Source organism: Eublepharis macularius, chromosome 5 (genome assembly GCF_028583425.1).
Source record: "Eublepharis macularius isolate TG4126 chromosome 5, MPM_Emac_v1.0, whole genome shotgun sequence".
Classification (NCBI taxonomy): Eukaryota; Metazoa; Chordata; class Lepidosauria; order Squamata; family Eublepharidae; genus Eublepharis; species Eublepharis macularius.
This window is the reverse complement of record NC_072794.1, coordinates 94,889,647-94,913,795: the sequence shown is the minus strand read 5'-3', so window position 1 is coordinate 94,913,795 and position 24,149 is coordinate 94,889,647. Positions and strand designations below refer to the sequence as shown.

Below are 24,149 nucleotides of genomic sequence, written 5' to 3'. Positions count from 1 at the left end.
CCAACAAAGGATTCCAGGATCCAGCTGCCAAAATGTAGACTATGAATAGATTCTGGCAAGGCCAGTGAACCCATACAGCTTGAAGTTTGGATGCTGCAGGCCCCTGAGAAAATTTTGAAATTTGACCAATTACTTGGACATTTTCAGACCATATGAAATGGGTATTAGATCATATTCTAAGGTCAGTATTAAGTACTTCAACCCATTGGCGTATGATTTGCTCACTAAAATAGCCTTATTTTAATAACAAACCCATTAAAAAACATCAATTTTGTTGAAAAAATTCACTCATTAAGACCAACACAACCACTTTTAACTTTAATAGGGGTAACTTCTCTGAGATGACGGGGCATGTAAAGAAGAAACTGAAAGGAAAGGTCAAAAGGGTCAAAACCCTTGGGGAAGCTTGGAGACTATTTAAAACTACAATCCGAGAAGCTCAGATAAAATATATACCACAGGTTAGGAAAGGCACAAATAGGTATAAAAAAGGCCTGCATGGTTAACAAACAAAGTAAAGGAAGCTATAAAAGGTAAGAAGGTTTCCTTTAAAAGGTGGAAAGATAGTCAGAGTGAGGTATATAAAAGGGAACACAGGCTGTGGCAAAGAAAATGCAAGTCTGTGATCAGGCAGGCAAAAAGGGACTATGAGGAACACTGACACTGAGAGATCTCTGTCTTTTGGTGCTACACCTCTGAAGATGCCAGCCACAGCTGCTGGCAAAATGTCAGGAACTACAATGCCAAGACCACGGGTATACAGCCCGGAAAATCCACAACAACCATCGTTCTCCGGCCATGAAAGCCTTCAACAATATTTTGACAATATATGAGGAACACATTGCAAAAAACATAAAGACCAACAATAAACATTTCTTCAAATATATTAGAAGCAGGAAACCAGCCAGGGAGGTAGTGGGGCCCCTGGATGATCAAGGGGTAAAAGGATTAGTGAAGGACAATAGGGAAATGGCTGAGAAGCTAAATGCATTTTTTGCCTCTGTCTTCACAGTAGAAGATTAGAGGTGCTTGCCCACTCCAGAACCGCTGATTTCAGAAGGAGTATTGAAAGATCTGAGTCAGATTGAGGTGGCGAGAGAGGAGGTTCTACGACTGATAAACAATTTTAAAACTAACAAATCACCAGGCCCGGATGGCATACATCCAAGAGTTCTGAAAGAACTCAAATGTGAACTTGTGGATCTCCTGACAAAGGCATGTAACCTTTCATTAACATCTGCCTCCATTCCTGAGGACTGGTAACTAATGTCATCCCCATCTTTAAAAAGGGTTCCGAAGGAGATCCAGGAAATTACAGGCCAGTCAGTCTAACGTCAATACTGGGTAATGTCAATACCAGGTAAGTAGGCATATTGATGAACAAAAACTATTGAGGAAAACTCAGCGTGGGTTCTGTAAGGGAAGATCTTGTCTCACAAACCCATTAGAGTTCTTTGAGGGAGTGAACAAACATGAGGACAAGGGGGAACCAATAGATGTTGTCTACCTGGACTTCCAGAAAGCTTTTGATAAAGTTCCTCATCAGAGGCTGCTAAGTAAGCTCAATAGTCATGGGGTAAAAGGACAAGTCCTCTTGTGGATTAAAAACTGGCTAATGAATAGGAAACAGAGAGTGAGTATAAATGAGCAATATTCACAGTGGAGGGCGGTAAGCAGTGGGATACCTCAGGGCTCCGTATTGGGTCCGGTGCTTTTTAACTTGTTCATTAATGATTTGGAGTTGAGAGTAAGCTGTGAAGTGGCTACGTTTGCAGATGATACTAAATTGTTCAGGGTGGTGAGAACCAGGGAGGGTTGTGAGGCACTCCAAAGGTATCTGTCAAGGCTGGGCAAGTGAGCATCAACGTGGCAAATGAGGTTCAACGTGGCCAAGTGCAAAGTAATGCACATTGGGAACAAAAATCCCAAATATTGGACCCACAATGATGGGGTCCAAACTGGCGGAGATTGACCAAGAGAGATATCTTGGAGTCATGATAGATAATTCACTGAAAATGTTGATACAGTGTGCGATGGCAATAAAAAAGGCCAACGCAAGGTGGGGGTTATTAGGAAGGGAATTGAAAACCAATCAGCTAGTATCATAATGTCCCTGTATAAATCAATGGTACAGCCTAATTTGGCATACTGTGTTCAATTCTGGTCACCACACCTCAAAAAAAATATTATAGCACTGGGAAAAGTGCAGAAACAGGCAACTAGAATGATTAAAGGGATGGAACACTTCCCCTATGAAGAAAGGTTAAAGCGCTTTGGGCTCTTTAGCTTGGAGAAATGACGACTGAGGGGTGACATGATAGAAGTTTACAAGATTATGCATGTGATAGAGAAGGTAGAGAAAGAAGTATTTTTCTCCCTTTCTTACAATACAAGAACTCTTGGGCACTCGATGAAATTGCTGAGCAGTTGGGTTAGAACAGATAAAAGGAAGTACTTCTTTACCCAAAGAGTGATTGACACATGGAATTCACTGCCACAGGAGGTGGTGGCAGCTTCAGGCATAAACAGCTTCAAGAGGGGATTGGATAAACATATGGAGCAGAGGTCCATCAGTGGCTATTAGCTACAAGGTATAGATGGAACTCTGTCTAGGGCAGTGATGCTCTGTATTCTTGGTGTTGGGGGGGGGGGAATCAGTGGGAGGGCTTCTAGTGTCTCTTCCCCACTGACAGACCTCCTGATGACACCTGGTTTTTTGGCCACTGTGTGACACAGAGTGTTGGACTGGATGGGCCATTGGCCTGATCCAACATGGCTTCTCTTATGTTCTTATGTTCTTATGCAATAACGATCTTGATACACAGTGGTACTGATTCAGTAGATTTGGGATATGTCACACTTTTGTCTTCTTCCAGTCACTTTCAATTTATCTCTGTGGTTTTTACAGCGAAAGTGTCCAAAAGTACATGGGGACAGCAAGAAATTCTGTATTAGCCTGTTGGAATTCTAAATTGAAGCAAAGCTAGGGCAACTTTTTCATCACAGGGACCCACTTGATTCAGAGAAGAGAGCATTGGGCTCAAATTTATATCTTTAAGGATTCCTAACATCCTCTCAGGGTGGAAACACACAAGATGAATTACACAGGAAGAGCACAGGTTGGGTCGCACAAGCTTCCCTGGGAGTGGTAGTCTTACTTTCCCCAAGCTCTTGTAGGAAAACTGAGCTGCATGGATTTTCTTACAAAGAACAGCCGCTTGACTAGAGAGATTCTCTCTTTCAAAAATCCACTCACTTCAGTTTTCCTTCAGGAGCTCAGAGACGGGGGGAGGCGGAACCTGTGTTGCAATTCCCTGCTGGAAGAAGAAGACTGGGAGGGACTGGGTTTCTCTCCTGTTCACAAACACCTTGGCTTTTTTCCTGCCTCTTGTTATGTCACTCCCCACTCCCCACCCCTATCCCTATCCCAAGCTCACAGAGAATTTTTGAAAGCGAGAGTGTGTGTGTGTGTGTGAAAAAGAAAGTCCCTCTAGTTGTGATTCTCTCCAGCTGAGAATTACATTGAGTGGTTGGTTTTTTTAAAGACTACATTTCCCAGGGATCCTTGCAGGAGCAGATATGCACCCATGCGTCTCGTGTGGTTCCACTCTCAGTGAACCAGCCTCACATGGCTGCCTTGTGTTTTGCTTCCTACAACTGCACATTTTGGAACTGCCACAATCATGAAAATGGCACTACAGTGTTTCCATGGAGTTCTAGTTCTCATGTTATATTTATCTATGCATCTTCTACATGGGTACTTTGGGATGGGTTATAGGAAGGGAAGAAATATGTGGATTACGTGTTTGATTGAGCCCTGAACTTGTACCAGAAAGTATTTATGAGTGATTTTTCTGTACAACCCTTCACAAGACTACCAGTATCAGCTCCAGACACTGAGATGCTTGAAGCACCTTTTAAGAGTTGTTCAGAAGGGGAAGTCTCAAAGTACACTGCTTCCCAGATCAGTACAAGACTCTGATAGGAAAAGATGCACCAGGCAAAATTCTTCCTTCCATGCTTCTATGTCATTTTTTAAAAATACGGGTATTCTTTCTAGACCTGGGACTCCTAAGTATAACTAATAGAAATTGTTAATCATAATAATAACATTTGATTTCTATACTGCCCTTCAGGACAACTTAATGCCCATTCAGAGTGGTTTACAAAGTGTGTTGTTATTATCCTCACAACAATCACCCTGTGAGGTGGGTCAGGCTGAGAAAGCTCCAAGAAGCTGTGACTGACCCAAGGTCACCCAGCTGGCTTCAAGCAGAGAAGTGGGGGAATCAAACCTGGCTCTCCAGATTAGAGTCCTGCTGGTCTTAACTACTACAACAAACTGGTTATCATTTCTTTCTTTGAGTGAAAGCCAAGATTTGCTGGATGCATTGAGAACTTGCTGCTTCACAATTTTGAAATGCAACATGTGTGTATATTTTCATACATAAAATGCTAGAAGGCATACAGTGGTGGGTTCTCTGTGGATACCAATTAATACAAAATGTCCCACAGCTGAGCTTGATTCAAGCTTGAAGATTTCCCCATTATTATTTATTATCCAGTGCTTTGAATAATAAGCCTTTTAGCTTTCTCTTTAACATTTAGTCTTGAATCACATTCTCCCTTTTTTTGCCACAGATTCCTTAATCTCATTACTCTTGGATGTCAGGCTAGACTAACCACCTCAGCCATGAAATCAGAAGCAACTGTCATAATCGCTTTGAGACCAATATTGTATGGAAATTAATTCTTCCAGCAGACAAGCAACATACGATTGTAATAATGGGAGGTGGGTCTTTGCTGTTGAAATGCATGGCCACTATGATCTTAGCAATGTGTTTTTCTGCTGATAAAAGGCACTTCTGCCAGCAGAAGGAGCGAGTGATTGTCTCTGATTTCCCCTTCTGCAAATCCCTATTGCCCTCCTCACACTGATCCCAGATGTCCACCAACCTCAGTGATAGAGAAAATATCATCTGTTGATTTATCTGGCCAGCAATTAAAAGCACAAGAGATATGATGGCGGGGGGGGGGGGGGAGAGATTGCCAGGGCCATTTTCACACTACTAACCTGCTTCCATAACGTCGCGAAATGTCATGCAAAAACCGTGGAGGATAGCATCTTCTTGCGCGACATCGCACAAAACTGTCGCGAGAAGACGCTATCTTCCACATTTTTTGTGTGATGTTTCGCAATGTTATGGAAGCAGGTTTGTAGTGTGAAAACGGCCCAGCAGTTCTTCAAATTTGTTGCCATCTAGCTGCTCTTCCAGAACCAATAATTTAATTTTTGCTTCTGAGCTGGTCAGAGGGACAGCTGTGGCTCAGTGATAGACCATCTGCTTGGCATGCAGAAGGTCTCAAATATAATTCATGACATCTCCAGTTAAAAAGATCAAGTAGTAAGTGATATGAAAGGCCTCCTCCTGAGATGCTGAAGAGCGGCTGCCAGTCTAAGTAGACGATATTGACCTTGATGGACCACTGGTCTGATTCAGTATAAGGCAGCTTCAGGTGTCCATGTGTCCAAGTGAAATGAAATAAGGAAGCATAGTTGAAGCTAAACCAAGCTAGAATGTTATGTGATCTACCAACCCAGCTGTTTTTCTAGCTTGTCAGGTGCTTGTCAACCTCCCTGCAGTTTTAGGCAAATTTTAAAATAAAAAAGCTGAAGGTTTATTGAGCTCTTGGTGGCCTACCATTCATGGATGTTAGGGGCTGCATTTGGCTAAAAAGGGTCACAACTTGTACATACCAGGGTGATGCATATTGAGAATATGGAATAGACACCTTGGGCATGCCATTTCCAATGAGACATTTACTTCCTTGGCTGGCATAATCTAAAGGAATAACAAAAAAAAGAGTGATGATGGCAAGGAGACCTTGAGGACTCGGAAAGGGCACTCAGCATTGTATGCCAGCCTGTTTTTGTTTTGCTGTTTGTATTGCTAATTCGTTGTAGTATTTTTGTGGACTTTTCAGCCTCCTTGAAGGATATATATGGTATAAAAGCTGGACAATGTGCACTTACAAATTATTTTACTATTTGTTTGTTTGAAAAACATGGAAATCATTTTTAAATGCACATTCCGTAGCCTAGCCCATCCGATAGATTCAGAGTTGGCACCCAAGGATATCATTATAAGGATGTTGATCAGGGAGGGAAGAAACCTCAAAAGGTGGTACTAGAATTAACCTTGAGCTACACCATTACAGCTGTTTGTATAAACAGACAATTTCCAGAATACTTTTTGCATGGATTTAATCACCATTAGTTCCAGCTATTACCTGCACCCTGTCCCTTGAAGGTTTCCTTTCTTATACCTTGCAGCTTCTTATGCCATTTTGTATTCAACATCAACATGAGCTCCCACATACCACTAAGAGTTCACTACTCACCGGACTTCCAGTTTGGGATTCATGAAGGTCTAACGCAGCTCAAAGAGCTGGGCTGTCCGTGCCGTTGTTTGTGGAGGCTGGAGGGGCGCAAACTGCTCGCAGCCCCCTGTTCCTAGGCGGGGAACAGGCAAGTACACTCGAGAACCTAAGGGCACATTGTTCTCGGGTGTGAGGGGGGTTCTACACAATGAGCCCCCTTCCACCCTTGAGGTCCCACCTGAAGAAAGGTTTGCTAAAATCTCTGCAACGGCTCTGGAGTCAGTTTCTGGCATAAGACCTACATGCCCAAGCTTCAGTAAACCAGAGAGGGAATTGGAATTGATCGGATAATTGAAGCAGTGATTACAACCCAAGAGAAATGTCTAAGAAGGTAAAGATTGCTATCTCTCAGTACGGGACAGATTATAAAAAGGAGTAAAGAGATAAAGACGATTTAAAAACTGCAAGGGACTTGTTATATATAGGAGAGAATTCCGGCAAGTTAAATCTTTAAAAAAGTGACATTATAAAGAGAAATAAATGCGGAAAACTGATTATTGTTTACATACCTGCGGCTAAGAGGAGATAACGAACTGTGAGAAAGTTTTAACATCGCGAGAACTGCTGTGAAGAAAGGAGGAACAGGAAGTGTGTCAAAATCATAGAGAGATCAGTGAGAAGCAGTTTGCTAAAAGCAGAAGTAGAAAGCCGCCATTTTGAAGAAGGGCAAAGCTGTGGCTTCAAAGAAAACAGAAGTAGGCCATCTTGGATGAGGGTAAGGGCGATTACTTCAATATAAAACCATAGAGAAAAGACGCCCGACATTTTGGACCGTGTAAGCATTAACTTTTAAAAAATAAGCAATTGAGACATTTAAAATTAACAGAAAGGAGTAAATTAGCGCCACGGAGTTGAGGAAAAGAGCGGACTCGTGGGAGCGAGGTAGATCTAGCCCCACGATGTCAAAGAAGGAATGGCAAACTGCGCTGGAAAACTTGGACAAAAAAGTTTCAGAAGGAAATAAAGAGCTTAAAGAAATGATGCAAGAGAACTTTAAAGATTTTAAAGAGACACTCAAATCGGAGATGGCAGAACTCACAAAGAAAATTGATCAAGTACAGAACGAACTGCAAGCTACACAGCAGAGAGTAAATGTTGTAGAGAATACAGTTGACACTTTAGCAGACGTGCAGAGAACAGAGATGAGAGGAATGAAGGGAAGAATGGCCGTAGCTGAATGTAAACAAATGGAAAAACAACTTAGAATGCACGGAATTCTGGAGATTACAGAAAAATCAGCCCAAGAACAGATTTCAGAAATTTTGGCAGGCTACCTGGGAAGAGAGGAAGAAGAGATTGCAGCTCTCCTGGACGTGGCATAAAGAATTAATTCAAAATTTGCAGCACAGAGGAAGTTACCAAGAGATATGATTGTGCAATTTACGACCAGAAGTATAAGAGAGACAATAGTAAGCAAACAATTCCAAGAAGATGGAATTCCAAGAAGATGGAATTCCAGGAAGATGCCAGCCACAGCTGCTGGCGAAACGTCAGGAACTACAATGCCAAGACCACGGCAATACAGCCCGGAAAACCCACAACAACCATCGTTCTCCGGCCGTGAAAGCCTTCGACAATACAATTCCAAGAACCATTAGAAGTCGATGGGAAGGTGGTGAGAATCATGAAAGAATTGCCCAGATCGGTGTTGGTGGAGCGGAAAAAATACAGAGAGCTGGTCCAAATGTTAAGGACTTGAAAATTAGATATAGATGGGAAATACCAGAAGGATTGGCATTTGAATTTGGTGGAACAAGGAAGAACATTAGATCTGGCCATGAGATGGAAGTTTTTATTAGGGACAATGAAAAGGACTTACCAAAAAGTACAAGAATGTAACCATGGAGTGTAAAATTATATCTTGGAATGTAAATGGACTAAATTCACCTTGTAAACGTAAGGCTATTTTCCATTGGCTTCTAAAACAAAAATGTAATATAGTATGCTTGTAAGAGACACATATTAGAAAACAGGACTTAAAGTATTTAAAATTGGCAAAACTGGGAAATGAATTTGCAGCTGCCTCCAAAAAGAAGAAGAGAGGAGTTGCACTGTACATAAAGGAGGAGCTGCAGCCAAAACTAGTTTTAAGCGATGTAGAAGCCAGATATCTAGCGGTGGAAATAATTTGGAACTCAAAAAAGATTTTGGTGATTGGAATTTATGCACCGAACGGTGCAAAAGAAAGCTTTTTTAAGGACTTGCAAGGACAACTAGAAGAGTTGACTTATGATCAAATAATTATGGCGGGCAACTTTAATGGAGTTACAAGCTTGGAAGAAGACAAGAAATCTAAAATTGCACAGAAAAAAAGAGGACTTTTGCCAAAGTCTTTTTTTGCGATCAAAGAGCAAGAAAGTCTGGATGATGTATGGAGGAGACAAAATCCTAAAAATAGACAATATACTTTTTACTCTGCAAGACATTTTACACTATCAAGAATTGATATGATCTGGGCTTCCAAAGAATTGACGTTGTGGACTAGAGATGTGGAGATTATGCCTAAAGTAAGCTCAGATCATAACCCAATTATGTGGAGATTTGGAAAAAATATCAAAAAAAGAGGATGGAGGATAAATGAAGACTTGCTGCAGATAGAAGACAATATGGCGTTGCTGCGAAAGGAGACCAAGTTCTTTATACAATGCAACATAAATAAGGATGTGTCAACTTACAAGGTATAGGACACCTACAAAGCGGTAATTAGAGGAATACTGATGGACTTAAACGGAAGAGATAGAAGGAGAAAAGAAGAAAAAAGAAAGGAAATAATGGAAAAAATTAAAGCCAAAGAGATGCAACTTAAGAAAAGACCAGGGAAGAAGCGAATATATCAGGATATAAAAATATTACAGGAGCAATTGATGGCAATGAACAACAAAGAATTGGAGTGGAACTTGAAAAAAATGAACCAAAAAATATTTGAAGGCGCAAATAAACCTGGCAAATACTTAGCTTGGCAATTGAAAAAGAAAAAAGAGAAGAAAACTATAATTAAAATCCGAGAGGAAGATAGAATATTATTGGACCAAACAGCCATCAGTAAAGCCTTCTATAAATTTTATGCAAAATTGTACCAGAAAAAAGACGTGAATAGGGGTTCAATAGAGGAATACCTGGAGAAAATGAAATCACCAACGATGTCGGAGGAATGGAAAGAAAAATTAAACAGAGAAGTGACAGAGGAAGAAATAAAAGAGGCCATCCAATCAACGAAATTGGGGAAAGCACTGGGACCGGATGGACTAACAGCAAAGTTCTATAAAGTGATGGCTAACGAATTGGCACCTTTTCTGAGAGAGGTAATGAATGAAACTATGCAAGGCCAAAAAATTCCTGATTCATGGAATTAAGCTAACATATCACTGATTCCGAAAGATGGACTGGACTTGACTAATGTTAAAAATTATAGGCCAATTTCGTTATTGAACAATGACTATAAAATATTTGCAAAAGTTTTGGCAGGGAGAATAAAAGGATGGCTGGTGGAATTCATTGCAGAGGAACAGGCAGGATTTTTACCTAACAGTCAAATCAAAGACAATTTAAGGACAGTAATAAACGCTATTGAATATTATGACAAGCATTGTGATAGGGAAGTTGGTTTCTTTTTCGTGGATGCAGAAAAAGCATTTGATAATTTGAACTGGGACTTTATGTTTGCCACTATGGAAAAGCTGCAAATGAGAGAAAGGTTCATACAAGCGGTCAGAGAAATTTACAGAGACCAAAGTGCAGCAATTGTAGTGAATGAGGACTTAACTAAAAAATTGAAAATAAGCAAAGGAACAAGGCAGGGTTGCCCTCTGTCTCCATTGTTGTTTATTCTGGTTTTGGAAATATTGAGGGTTCAAATACGAGAGGATGATACAATCCAAGGTATAAAAATAAAGGAATTTTCCTACAAGGTCAGAGCATTTGCGGATGACATACTGTTAATAGTAGAAGATCCAATTGAAAACATGCCAAAGGTAATAGAGAAAATAAAGCAGTTTGGGGATCTAGCTGGATTTTATGTGAATAAAAAGAAGTGAAAAATATTATGCAAGAATATGACTAAACAGAAGCAACAAGAACTAACGGTGGTAACGGACTGTGAGGTAACTAATAAAGTAAAATATCTGGGTATTGAACTGACTGCGAAAAATATAGATTTATTTAAAAACAACTATGATAAACTGTGGATACAAATAGAGAGAGACTTGATAAAATGGAATAAATTGAATTGATCATGGTTGGGAAGAATAGCAGCAGTAAAGATGAATGTTTTACCACGAGTGATGTTCTTGCTGCAAACAATTCCAATTATTCAAGACTCAAAACAGTTTGATAAATGGCAAAGGAAAATTTCAGACTTTGTGTGGGCAGGCAAGAAACCACGCTTGAAAATGAAAGTATTACAGGATGCGAAGGAAAGAGGTGGCTTGCAACTGCCCATTATAAGACTATATTATGAAGCAATATGCCTGGTATGGTTAAAAGATTGGATAACGTTAAAAAATCGTAAATTGCTGGCCTTGGAGGGACATAAAAAAATATTTGGATGGCATGCATACATGTGGTATGATAAAGTAAAAGCGGACTCGATGTTTTTGCACCATTATATTCGGAGAAGCCTCTTCACAGTCTGGAAAAAATATAAGGTTTACATGGAAAATGGAATTCCTTCATGGGTGGTTCCGTATGAAGTAATAGATCTGAGAACTGTCGACAATGAGCAGCAACGTCTAACCTACAAAGAGATAACACAAATACAACATTCAATGCTAAGAATAAAAACAGAAGAAGAGTTGTCTCCTTGTTATGGATGGTTTCAATATAGACAGATCAGAGATCTTTATAACTCGGACTGCTTAAAAGGAGGTATAAGAATGGAAAATTCTGAACTAGAAGAAGTGATGCTACAAGAAGGCAGGAAAGAAATATCTAAGATTTATAAACTACTTCTGAAATGGCATACGGAGGATGAAACAGTTAAAATCCAGATGGTGAAGTGGGCAATAAACTTTCATAAAGAAATAACAATGGAGGCGTGGGAACACCTGTGGAAAAATACACTGAAGATTTCAACTTGTACGGATATTAAAGAGAATGTATACAAAATGATCTACAGATGGTACTTAACACCAAAGAAAATTGTACTAGGGAATACGAACATGTCAGACAAATGCTGGAAATGCAAAAAGCATGAAGGATCATTGTACCATATGTGGTGGACTTGTGAAGTAGCTAAGCAATATTGGGGAGATATAACTGAAGTAATTAATGAGATTTTACAAATTCAAATAAATAAGAACCCAGAATTGTTGCTACTGAACTTGGGGATGGAAGTTGTTCCAATGCAGTACAGAACATTGCTATTTTACATGACTACAGCGGCAAGACTTTTGTACGCGCAGAAGTGGAAAGTACAAGAAATACCAACCATAGAAGAATGGATTTACAAATTGCTGTACATGGCAGAAATGGACAAAATGACAAGGAAGCTTAAAGATCTTGACCTAGGACAATATATTGCTGATTGGGGGAAATTGAAACAATATTTAGAGAAAAAATGGTATGTGAAAGGAGAACTGTGGCAGTTTGAGAACTTCTAAAGAACAGTGTTGTAAATGGAGGAGAGAAGTGACTTTACCATTAAGGGGGAAATCTAATTATAACAATCTAAGCTAATTTTATGATTAAGAAAATTTGATTTAGAATATATAGTTTAACAAAGGAAAAGTAAAATTGATAATAACAAATACTATATTGATAGTATATTTGATAGAGAATATGCATAAAAGAACTAGAACATGTTTAGAGTAAGAGATATGATCTATGTGTTGCAGATAAATATATGTTGTGTTATATTACAATGCATGCTATGCTATATTGGATGGTATAGTATATAACAAATACTATATTGATAGTATATTTGATAGAGTATATGCATAAAAGAATTAGAATATGCTTAGAGTAAGAGATACTATGATTTATGTGTTGCAGGAAAATATAAGTGAAATAGAATTAAGCAATAAAAGGGGGTAAGGGTTGGAAAGCTGTTGGAAGTCAATAGGGAGGGGGGAGGAAAAGGGTGGGGAACAGAACTAATTAGATATGAAGGGAACGTATGCATCAAATTTGAAAATTCAAACTCACCAATAAAAACTTTTTTTTTAAAAAAAAAGAGTTCACTACTCACCTTTTACAAATCTGTGTGGTAAAGAGACAGTTCATCAATTAGATATGCATGGACCAGGTTATTATGGGCAATCTCCTGCACACTTTTATGGTCTACTTGGCTTCTCTGGTGCGCGCAATGACATTGTTCTTATCGTTGGATTTTACATCCATGATCGACCAGAAAATCAAAGTCATTAGTCCGCCAAAAATAATGTGTGACTCTAAATGGTTAGGTTCTCAAACTAGTGGATCAGAAGTTAAAATAATAACTAACAGAGCCATCAAATCATCCAGCCAGCCTAAAAGGTTTCTCCACTTTATATGATCTGTCACTCCCTTCTTTAAGGAACATGTCTGAGTAGCTTCCAAGAGACTCTTACATTTTCAGTGATTCACTGATTTAACTGTGAGTCAAAAGAGAAACAGACTTTGGGCCAAATTTCTTCATGGTGTAAATGGTATTGATGGAGTTGTAGTGTTTAAAGTTAGATTCTGTGAATAGTGATAATTTCTCTGCTCTCCAATTCTTTTGATACCCAGAAACCGTCCAGGAGATGTTGACCTTTCTCACAAAAGCCAATGTATACCTGACTTCGCCCAGGTAACAGCATAATACATCGATGATAAGAAAGAGCCTGTGCAGGTCTGACTGCAAAGGGCTAGAGAAATATCTGATTAAATTTTATTTTACACATAAAGAGTCCAAAGGGCAGCACCAAACATGTGCTAAACAGTCACTTGCTTTTGTTAACATGGAAACTGATACCAGAACATGACGACATGTTAACTCCAAAGACTCTGTACAGGACTGGCCACAAGCTGTTTACATAATGAAACTGACATGATTGAACATATTTCCAAATGGCACAAAACTCACCCAAAACACCACCCTTTTTAAAGAATTTTAAATAATTTGCTTACTCTGCGAAACAGATCCTCCCCTTCCTGATATTTAGATTTTGAAATCAGATGTTTTTTAAAGTTACACAAATCCTTTCTTTTCAGTTTTTAAAAATTCTTCCACTCTCAGAAGAAAACAGAATTAAACAGCCACACTGTAGTAATTGTTGATATCTATCTTAAATATGGGTCTCATTAAAATGGACTGTCTTATTTGAAGAACATCTATGAGTCTTGGTGACTATGAAGGAATTGTTAATATTTTAAATTTGCCTTAATCTGTTAAAAGAGACATTGTCATATGCATTTGACATCTTTAGTGTAATCTGGGTAAAACTCAGGATGCATTTAGCATGCTAAATCTGAATAACAATTAAGTTCCTGCAGGTTAAAAGGTTATCACTTGCTAGGTATTATAAACCACATGAATGTCTTAAGAAAGTATCATAGAAGGACTCTGAGTGTAACAGTTCAGGATGGCACTGCTAATTGGATAAAGTTCTAGGTCATTATCTCCTGGTAATGTGATATGAAAGCTATCATAACCATATTCAGAATGAACAGGTATAATTTTGTTATGGTCACATGGGTTGCCTTTGCTCCTCATTTTGCTCTCCCTAATTTCAGTTTAACTTGGAGATTTCTAATGTTAATTTCAGAACTGGCTTATGTTAGGGTTTCATGTTGGGGTTTTCTCCCCCCTTTCAGGTTACCAATGCACACTAGCACATATGTACACCGATCAAAACACCAGACAGAAAGGAACTATGATGCACATTAAAGCACAGTCATTTTAATATTCTTTTTTGCTCTATGATTTAGTCAATGTAAACATGTGCAGCAGTAAAAACTAAGAACAGACACTGTCATCATTCTCTGGACAAACGGATGCTTAAACACATTTCTTCATCAGTCTCTCTCAAACAGTAAATACAGAACAAGTAATTATAAACAACGCAAAGAACAAACACTACAAATGTACCCAACACACAAGCAACTTCTGATCACTTAACAGTGAGGTTAAATGTCTTTCACTAGCTCTATTGTTCTTTCAGTCTATTCTTGCTATTTTGTTTCTTCTTCTTCCCAATATACTTACTATCTTCTCTCTCTTTTCTTCAGGGCTCACCACATTTGTTAACAACTGCCCTCCACCTCCTCTCAACCTTCCCCTCACCATCTATGCTCTTAATTTATCTCATGTCCCATAATCTCATAGAAGCTGGAACTATATATGGTTGAATCTTTGTGTGTGAGTATGAGAGAGAGAGATTTTTGTTCAATGTGCAATATTGTGGATTGGTAACCTGTGAAGGGGGTGGGTGGGTTGCAAACAGAAAACTGTTGCAAACTGTACATGTCTGAATAAATTCTAAAGATCAAAAATGAAAGAATGGCAGATAGTTAAGACAACAGTATCACTCTTCTATCCAGGGAGAATTTCATAAGGATCTTTCCTGTATTTCTTTCATCTTATCATAGTAGTACTAATTAAGCGGCTTGCAAGAAAAGTTTAGTTGTCCCACCAATTATACATCAAGCAACATACTTTACTTTTTGCAGACAGACAATACTTGGAAGTATAAAAATGAATAATTTTCATTACCTAGAGTTGGATGGAGGCTTTTTGACTGGTCAAGCAGCACTTAATATATTCCTCTGAAACAATTATTAAGAAACCTTCCTATCCTTTCCACTCTTCTGTTGTCTGCTTACAACCTAAGGTGTGTCCTCTGAAAACCATCCTATACAGAAATTGATGAGATGTACAGTAGTTGGACATACAAAGAATTCTTTTCCTAAGAAGAAGAATTATTTTTATTCACAAATCCAGAGGAGTTAACCGTGTTAGTCTGTAGTAGCAAAATAGTAAAGAGTCCAGTAGCACCTTTAAGACTAACCAACTTTACTGTAGCATAAGCTTTCGAGAACCACAGATGCATCTGACGAAGAACACTGTGGTTCTTGAAAGCTTATGCTACAGTAAAGTTGGTTACTCTTAAAGGTGCTACTGGACTCTACTATTTTATTCACAAATAATTCTTAAAACACATGACTGGTTGCATAAGAAGGACTTCAAGTTTGTTAATTTTTCCTAATTAAAAGCTCTTGTTAAAACGAAGACCTTTTTATGTGCAGTAACTGGCTTCATCTCCATATAAAACATGTCTGCATGTGCCTCCATCTTGAGCATGTATCCAAGTTGAAGGGGTCAAATTTAGATCAACACATTTTCCTCCCAAATCATGCTATATTGCTGCTCTGTCAACTGTATGTAGCTTCCTATGGATTTGCTAGGAATTTTATTACACACCCCAATACAGCTGAGCCTACTGCCAGCTACAGAATCTGAAAAACAGAGTAGGGAATAGAGTAGGTTTTTTGATGTATGCCATTTCTGTTGACTTCTGCAGCAATACAAAAGGGGAAAAGGAGAAGATGGAAGCAAATCAAAAGCAGCAAGATAGATTTTTAATTGCATTAAGGAAATACTTCATTTTACCTATTCAAAAGAAGCAAACAAGGCTGTCTCATAAAAGCTGAATTGCCTAGAGCTAGTTTTCTTTCCCTTGTTATCAGTGTTCATTGTAGTCCAACTTTCCTTCTACAAAACAGAGTCTGTAATTTTCCACTTTACCGCGGCACAAAATTCTGACCACCACATTATCATTCACAAACCTATTGAAATAATGAATGAAACCCAAACAATATGTTAGTTTCCCATATCTGCAATATTGATTTATATATGTCTTTTTCATTTTAATTTCATTACTCAAAATTCAGTTCTTTCAAACAAATGTTTGGCTTTTCCCATCATAGCTATGTATTGATTTCTAATTGCCCCCTTAAAATGCCTTTCCTTTAAATTTCTGAACATATTCAAATGCATGAGCTGGCCAACTCTAAATTGAGTTCCAGATGCTTGCTGAATTGCAAATGCAGCTAAGCCGGCTGGTCACGTGATACAGTGCCTGCTACCCAGCTACCCATCAATATTCTCCAGTTTGGTTTATGACATAGCAATGTCTCTGGGCAAATTCAGTTGTATCGATTCCCCCCCAGCTGTGTATTTTGCTGCTGGTCCATTGCTATCCATTGTAAAAAGTTTGCAGGTCTTGGAGTTTTCATGAATAGGGGTGGACTTTCTGGAGGACAGTGGAGAGTTAGTTGGGCTTAGTTGCACAGCAGTGGTATCTTGTACTGTATGCTCGCTGGTTTCAATTTCAAAGGCCGTGTTCCCATGTTTGATGAGTCCAATATTGGCCCCTGGTTTGGATTTTCTTGTGCCATGAGCAGGTGGTCTTCGGCTGCAAATGCAACAAGCCCCGAAAAAAGTGAATGCCACAACCAAAAGGATAGGACCAATGACAATGGGAGGGTTGTTGACAGGCACAAATGTTCCAAAAGCAAATGCTCCCACCAGGGTGATGTTGATACCTGCTAGCATGATGCACAGCCCACAGGCACAGCAAAGAGCTGGGGAAGGCAGCCCTTGTGGTCTTGTCTTTTTCTTGCTTGGTTTCTGGGACAAAGGAGTGCTGTTCTTTTCACTGAACATGTTGACTGGAATCTCAGACCTGTCCCTGGACCTCAATGAAAATACATGGTGCCCACAGTAGTTTCTGCTCTAAGTTTCTGCAAAAGAAGAGAAGGCAGGAAGGCATGTTAGCTTCACTTTTATTCATTCATTCATACTTTTTACCTTTATTATCCACCCACTGCAACCCACTGCGGGATGCAGTAGAGCTGCCCCAATGCCTGTCTTAACCACATGCCAGTTTTTTCTAATCAGAGAAGTATAGCACAGTAGCCCAGCCACCCCTTCTCCCAATATAAGGGCAACTGATTTACATATTGGCCTTTTGAAGGTAATGGTACAGCAGCAGGGGGGAAAGGAAGCATCCGAGACAGTGGCCAGCTGAAAAATTGCTCTGAATTTTGCATTAAGCCGTAAGGGAAGAAAAACAGGACAACCAAGATGCAGGGCACTCTGGGTTCCAAAGCCTGTTCTGCACCATGTTTTCCAATTACATTTATAACAATATTCAGGATTAAAAAACATTTATAACAATATTCAGGATTAAACAATATTCAGGATTAAAAGAGAATTCATGCTCATTCAGTGCTATACATTGAAATGTATGCTCCCCACCAATTTCTCCTCTCCCACTGCCCAGCGCAAACAACACAAGATGTTGTGAAGGGTTTTGCTTTGCTTTTCAAAACTACATCATTCTCCTGTGGGTCCTACTTTCATATTCTGCACTTCTGAATCTAGTGTTTTTGTTGTCAGGATGCCTCATGCTTTTCAGGTGTGAATAAGATGTTAACTCATTTCACCCATCTCTTTCTTCTTCACATTGCTATGATAGCAGTTGGTGTAGTGGTTACAATAGGATCTGGAAGACCCAGGTTCAAACCCTCACCTGCCATGGAAGCTTGCTGAGTGACCTTGAGCCATCACACACACTCAGCCTAACCAACCTCACAGGGTTGTTGTGAAGATAAAATGGAGGAGAGGAGAATTATGTTAGCTGCTGTGGGTCCTCATTAGGGAAAATAACTGGGAGCCCACAAGGATTTGCAGGAGGCATCTCATTTTCCCCTCCCCCCCAACATGTCCTCTTTCCTTTTCCTGCCCCCATAGCCTATCACCCCTTTTCTTCTTCCTGCTTTCCTTCCCACCCACTTCTGTCTGTCCCATCTTCACACACCTCTGGCAGCCTTTCCCCTATGGCCAAGTTGTGTGGTGCTGGCTGAGCTCAGTTGTATGGTGGAGAATCTGCAAGGACTTGTGGGGAGTACTTCAAGTACTTCACTTGTCTCTGTATCCCCTTCCCCACACTATATCCTTCTCCTCTTCACCTGGCAGCCTCCGTATGCTCACCTTTCTTTACATCCTTCACTTCTTCAATCCCATTAAACAACTTATCTTTTACCTGTCCCCCAACTTCATCTATATTTATTAATTTACTTCATTAACATATTGCCTTTCTCCTCAATGGGGACCCAAAGCAGCTTACATCATTCTCCTTGTCTCCAATTATCCTCACAACAACCCTCAGAGGTAGGTTAGACTGGGAGTATGTCTGGATCAAAGTCACTCAGGGAGCTTCTGTGGCAGACAGGTGATTCCAACCTGCATCTCCCACATCCTACTGTGTGTGCTGTTGAGCAGTAGCAAGCAGCCAGGCCTGGGTGAGTCACGCAAGTCATGTGGTATTAAGTTATCTGGTGGTTGCTTCTGGGCCTGGCTCCACTAAGTCTTCCCTCAAAGGCCAAAACAGCCCTGGGGAGAGCTCTGCCCCCTCCTTCCTGTCCTTTACTGGCAGAAACTAAGCTTTGAACACTGTTATGGTTGTTTAGCAATAGCCCCTGAGGGCATCTGATTCTTAAAGCTACAGGGGCTTCTTTTAGAATTTTAGGGTTGTTGTTTTTTTAAAACCCATATATTTGGGGAGGGAGTTCAGATTTTTCTGCAAACCTGGGACATTTTTCAGGAAGATCTGTCTTGTCCATTCATGGCTCCAGTTTCTGGATTTAAGTATCCACAGATTAGGGCCACTTAGCTATTAGTATATAAAATGGTGGGGTATGAATGAAGCAAGCAAGAAAGCAAACAAAAGACACAGGCTAAAAGGATGTGAAGGTATCATGTCTGAAGATATATGTAATCATGTCATGTCTGACATGATTACATATATTTCTGTGTAATCACGCATTCAGAGGTATGGTATTTATATATTTATTTAATTTATTTATATCCTGCCTTTCTGTTCAAAAGAACATCCAAGGTAACAAACAAATATGAAATACTATAATTATACAAATATGTAATCCTATAATGATTCCTCTAATAATTGACTGTTAACTGGCTAACAATGCAATACTAAAAACAGAGTTACTCCAGTCTTAGGCCATTGATTTCAATGGGCTTAGACTGGAGTAACTGCTTAGGATTGCACTGAAAACTTCCCCAGGCAAAAGGCAGCAGTTCCGACTGCTGCTTCCTCTTCCTTTTAAAGGTATCAGTAGTCATGGGGAAGGAAACTGGAAAAGCTCAGCCTGGATGCCAAAGTCTCCCCAGGCAAACAGCTGTTGATATAAGCTGGGAAAACTTGTTGTAAGACTCTTTCCACACAATGTGTGTCAGATCCAAACGACACCTGCAACAATACTGATTCAAAACAAAATACAAGATATTTTAACAACAGAGAAGAACTCCAAATAGTTGGTTGCTTTGAACACAAAAATGTAAAGAATATTTTAAGCCACAGATGTGTTTTCTTAGGTAAGCACGTGTAACATAATAAATGTAACAGATAAGGTAACGTGTGATTAAGAGCTGCTGAGAACAGAAGCTCCTTGGAACTGGGTCTTTTCTGGCTTTTCTTTTCTCTGCTGAGGAAGTTGCTGGCTGTGCTTAAACAACACTGGTGTCAGCAATACATGAGCATTGTGGGGGTTTGTCAGTTATACAAAAGAATCTACCCATTGATCAAAGGCTATTTTCACTTCCATCTTTCTTTCACATTATATCATATTCTATTGTGACCAAGAAAAATAAGCTGCATTGGGGCTGTGCAGACGGAAACAGTCCTGGTTCTCGGTGGCTAGGATCAATGGGGTTTGCTTTTGCCATGTACTTTTTGCCATGTACTTTTTGCCACCCACTTCTTCTGTAGCAATGAATGGCTCATATTCATCCTTAGGAAGGAAAAATTAAGCAAAGCACTAAGGCTCCTGTTGTGGTGGAGGCAAACCTCACACTGCAGCCATCACTGATAGGGACGTGTTCACTTCGTATGCATGAAATACACAGCACTCCTAAGAGGGTCCTTTTCAAGTCTTCTGCTCAAAATTTCTATCACCCTCATTACAAGAAAGGACAGTTGGGCTTGCTATTCATAGCCTTGCCACAGAAACTAAAAACTGTGCTCCAAAAACGAGACAGCAGTTCATTCCACAAAGCATGTAAACTCCAGTCAGCTGCACTTCTATCACCGGCGCTTCTGCATCTCTGGGGAATTTTTCCATAGAGCAACGGATTAGTTGGCTCTCTATGACTGGTGCTCTATAGACGGAGCAAGTTCAACAAATAGATCACTGGAGCACTGCAAGGATCAATGACACAGATCTGGCTTCCTGCACTTCTCCTCCAGCAATAGAATTTCCAACCTCCAGGTGGATAACGACCACGAGGACTACTCCAGGAGCAGTAAGGTACTACCCCAAACACACACCTTCCCAGAGTACAAAGGTATAAGAATACTATTAATACAGTTGTTATAATTACAATATTATGTTTCTATAAAATGCAAAAGTGCCAAATGTGCTTCAATAATATCCATATGTTCTTAATAGCATACTACTATACACATATATTCTACATAATAAATATACCAATAAATATTTTTATTAAATCACTACAACAATATACATATCATTTCATTTATCCAACTGGTGGGGAAAATCATTATATATGTGGAATAAATTTCTTCCAGTGTAATCCGTCAGGTAGATTCCCGTGGTACAGCAATGTGCACTGAGCAATGATAGCTCTTCATCCAATGCAGGTAACTATTATTATGTCCACTTACATCTGCTCTATGGCAAACTCTGCTCTATGGCTTCAAATCCAGTTTGAGCCAGTTTGATGTAGTGGTTAAGAGCACGGGACTTTAATCTGGAGAGCCAGGTTTGATTCCCCACTCCTCCACTGGAAGCCAGCTGGGTGACCTTGGGCTAGTCACAGTTCTCTGGAGCTCTCTCAGCCCCACCCACCTCACAGGGTGTTTTGTTGTGGAGATAATAGTAACATACTTTGTAAACTGCTCTGAGTGGGCATTGTCCTGAAGGGCGGTATATAAATCAAATATCATTATCATTATCATTATCATTATCATTATTATTAATCAAGAGTCCTGGAGAATTCTTATCAACTAATGCAAAAAATGCAATCACGCCTATGGGTTTTGCCAGCATATCTCCCTTCTCGTTTCATACAAAACTTTTTTCACAGTCTCCAGTATTAATGCATTCTCTGTAACAAAAATTATAATTATGCTCAAAGTACCTGCTCTAATCAGTGTTAGAAGTAAACAATGTGTAAATACCATACTCACATAAACAAACACCTTCTATATCACCACCATGTTGGTATGTACTGATGGACTTACACCATAATAAGGCGTTAACCAACTCACTATTTAACAAATCTGCCTAAAAGCTACCATAGCTTCCATCTTCTCGTACCTGAGTATTTTAAAGAGACCCCTTACAAAAAACAAGAGGAGTCAAACTCATTTTTCAGACCATTCGGGGATAAACTATTTAAACAACAAATCCACTTCAATTCTGGTTGCAAGAGCTTTTGTTGTATATTCACACATGTTGCTGTGTCTATTACTTCTAATACAGTGACCTTAAAGTCTCTTTATTATCCGGTGATGGTCAATAAAGTGATACCAAGAGATAACCTGCTACAAGAGAGGCCCAAACAAAACAACAACAGAATATCACCGGTGATCATATTAGGGATCCCAGGTCCCCCGGTGGGGGTGGGGGATTCTCTGCTCCCACCTTCCCTCCCCCTGCCACCACTCATCTCACTGGTGGAGGGCAAAAAGGTGGGGAAACAGGACTCCCAGGTGCACTCCGGGGGTGGCACAATGACATCACTCCAAGGAGTGATGTCATTGCACTGCCCCAAGAGTGCACACGCACTCCACAGCGTGCCAATTTGAACCCCAAATGATACATCATCGCACCACCCCAAGATCACATGTGTGTTTTGCAGAGGGCTGTTTTGGCCCCCAAACAGACTGAATCAGGCTTGTTTGGGGCCCAAATCAACCCCCGGCAAAGTTCATGTGTGCTCCCGGGCCTGTGCAATGATTTTACTTCCAGGAATTGATGTCATTGCGCTGCCCCAGAAGCATGTGCAAACAAAGAAAGAATGCCAAAAAAGTGAGTGCTGGATCCCCGTCTCCCACCAGGAGTGTAAGGATACCTGGCAACCCTAGATCACATACAGCTCTTACCTCAACCAATTCAACACATCATTTATAGCTTGCAACCTATGCTGGACAGTGATACTCTTATCTCACAAGCATTGAGAGGCAAACCTTTTGTTGCCCACAGGCAGCCCCCTAATCTTAAACAACTTCTCACTCATAATAATGTACTTGCTAATATGGACGCAGACTCTGGGACAGGGACCTACAATAAACCAAGATGCCAACTCTGTCCTCATATTCAATCCAATAACATAATCACTGGACCCAACACCACTAGTTACACCATCTCAGGTTCATTCCCTTATTCATCTTCCAATGTTATATATGCTATCAAGTGTCAGCAATACCCTTTCAATACCTACATTGGACAAACAGGTTAGTCCCTATGTAAAGGAATAAAGAAAAATAAATCTGACATTAAAAATCACAGCACTCAAAAAACAGTGGAAGGACATTTTAATCTTTAAAGACATTCCATTGATGACCTAAAAGCGGCTGCCCTCAAACAAAGAAGCTTCAAGGGCAAATTACAACATGAGATTGCTGCGCGTGAGTTCATTTACAAATTTGCAATAACAGGGCTGAATAGAGACATAGGATTCTTATCTCACTTATCTCACTACAGATGATAATTTCTGCTCTAATCAAGCTGCATCCTGACCCTCCCTTCTTTGCTTCACTCCACCAACCTCCTCATTGGGATAAAAAGGCTCAGTGATCTCTACTCCTCCCTGTATCTGAAGAAGTGAGCTTTGACTCTCAAAATCTTATACCCTTGAAAAATTTCATTGATGGCTAAGGTGCCATGGGACTCAAAACCTGCAGTCCTACAAGCAGGGCCGGCACGTCCATGGAGGCAGGTCCAGCAGCCGCCTTGAGTGCTGAGGTGCTGGAGGGGGCACCAGGAGCAGGGGTGCGCGCTGCGGAGCTGGTGGCAGCACTGTTGGAGGCTGAATGGGAGGGCTGGGAATCCGCCCGTGCACCACCCCAGCCACCTGCCATGCCTTGCCCGCAGCTGCTGTGCCTGGCCAGGAGTGCGCGCTCACGGCAGCAGCGCAGGGCAGTCTGAGTGGGCAGCCTCCCAGCCCTCCCACTTAGTTGCCCTGTGCTGCTGCCACCAGCAGCAGCATACAACTGCAGGCCTGGCACAGGAGACAGCCGGGGCGGCACAGGACAACTGAGCGGAAGGGCTGGAAGGCCACCCACGTGCTGTCCCATCTACCTGCCATGCCAATCGGGCCGGCTCGCAGCGGCATGCTGCATGATGACGTCACATGCAGTGATGTCATCACGTTGTCCAGGTGGGGGTGGCAACAGCCCTGAAGCTGCCCCCAGCCTCAGACACCAGAAAGCCTGGCATCGGCCCTGCCTACAAGTAAGATGTCTATCTCAGACACAGACTGAAGGTGGTAGAGGCAAGTAGATACAATCCTCCCAGAAGTTCTCCTGTACAAGTCCTAGTTGAATTAACACTGGGCACAAACCAGAACTTGCTCTTGTACAACTGTCTATGTAGGGATACCAGCTGAATTTTCTTCCACAGGCACCAAAATGTAACATGTAAGCTCCTTGTTATTTCTAGAATTTAATGCTAGCAGAAATTTTGTAGCAATATGTAACTTC

The 24,149-nt window shown here is 40.4% G+C and overlaps 1 protein-coding gene across 1 annotated transcript; it reads right to left on the bottom strand.

The window, feature by feature from the left end:
* Nucleotides 1-16,516: 16,516 nt before the first annotated feature.
* Nucleotides 16,517-17,065, bottom strand: TMEM275 (transmembrane protein 275). The gene has a single exon (XM_054980399.1). The coding sequence runs from the start codon at nucleotides 17,063-17,065 to the stop codon at nucleotides 16,517-16,519; it is 549 nt and encodes a 182-aa protein (XP_054836374.1).
* Between the last annotated feature and the right edge of the window lie 7,084 nt (nucleotides 17,066-24,149).

Coding starts and splice junctions, on each gene's coding strand:
- TMEM275 (XM_054980399.1), bottom strand. CDS start 17,065: ATGTTCAGTGAAAAGAACAGCACTCCTTTGTCCCAGAAACCAAGCAAG.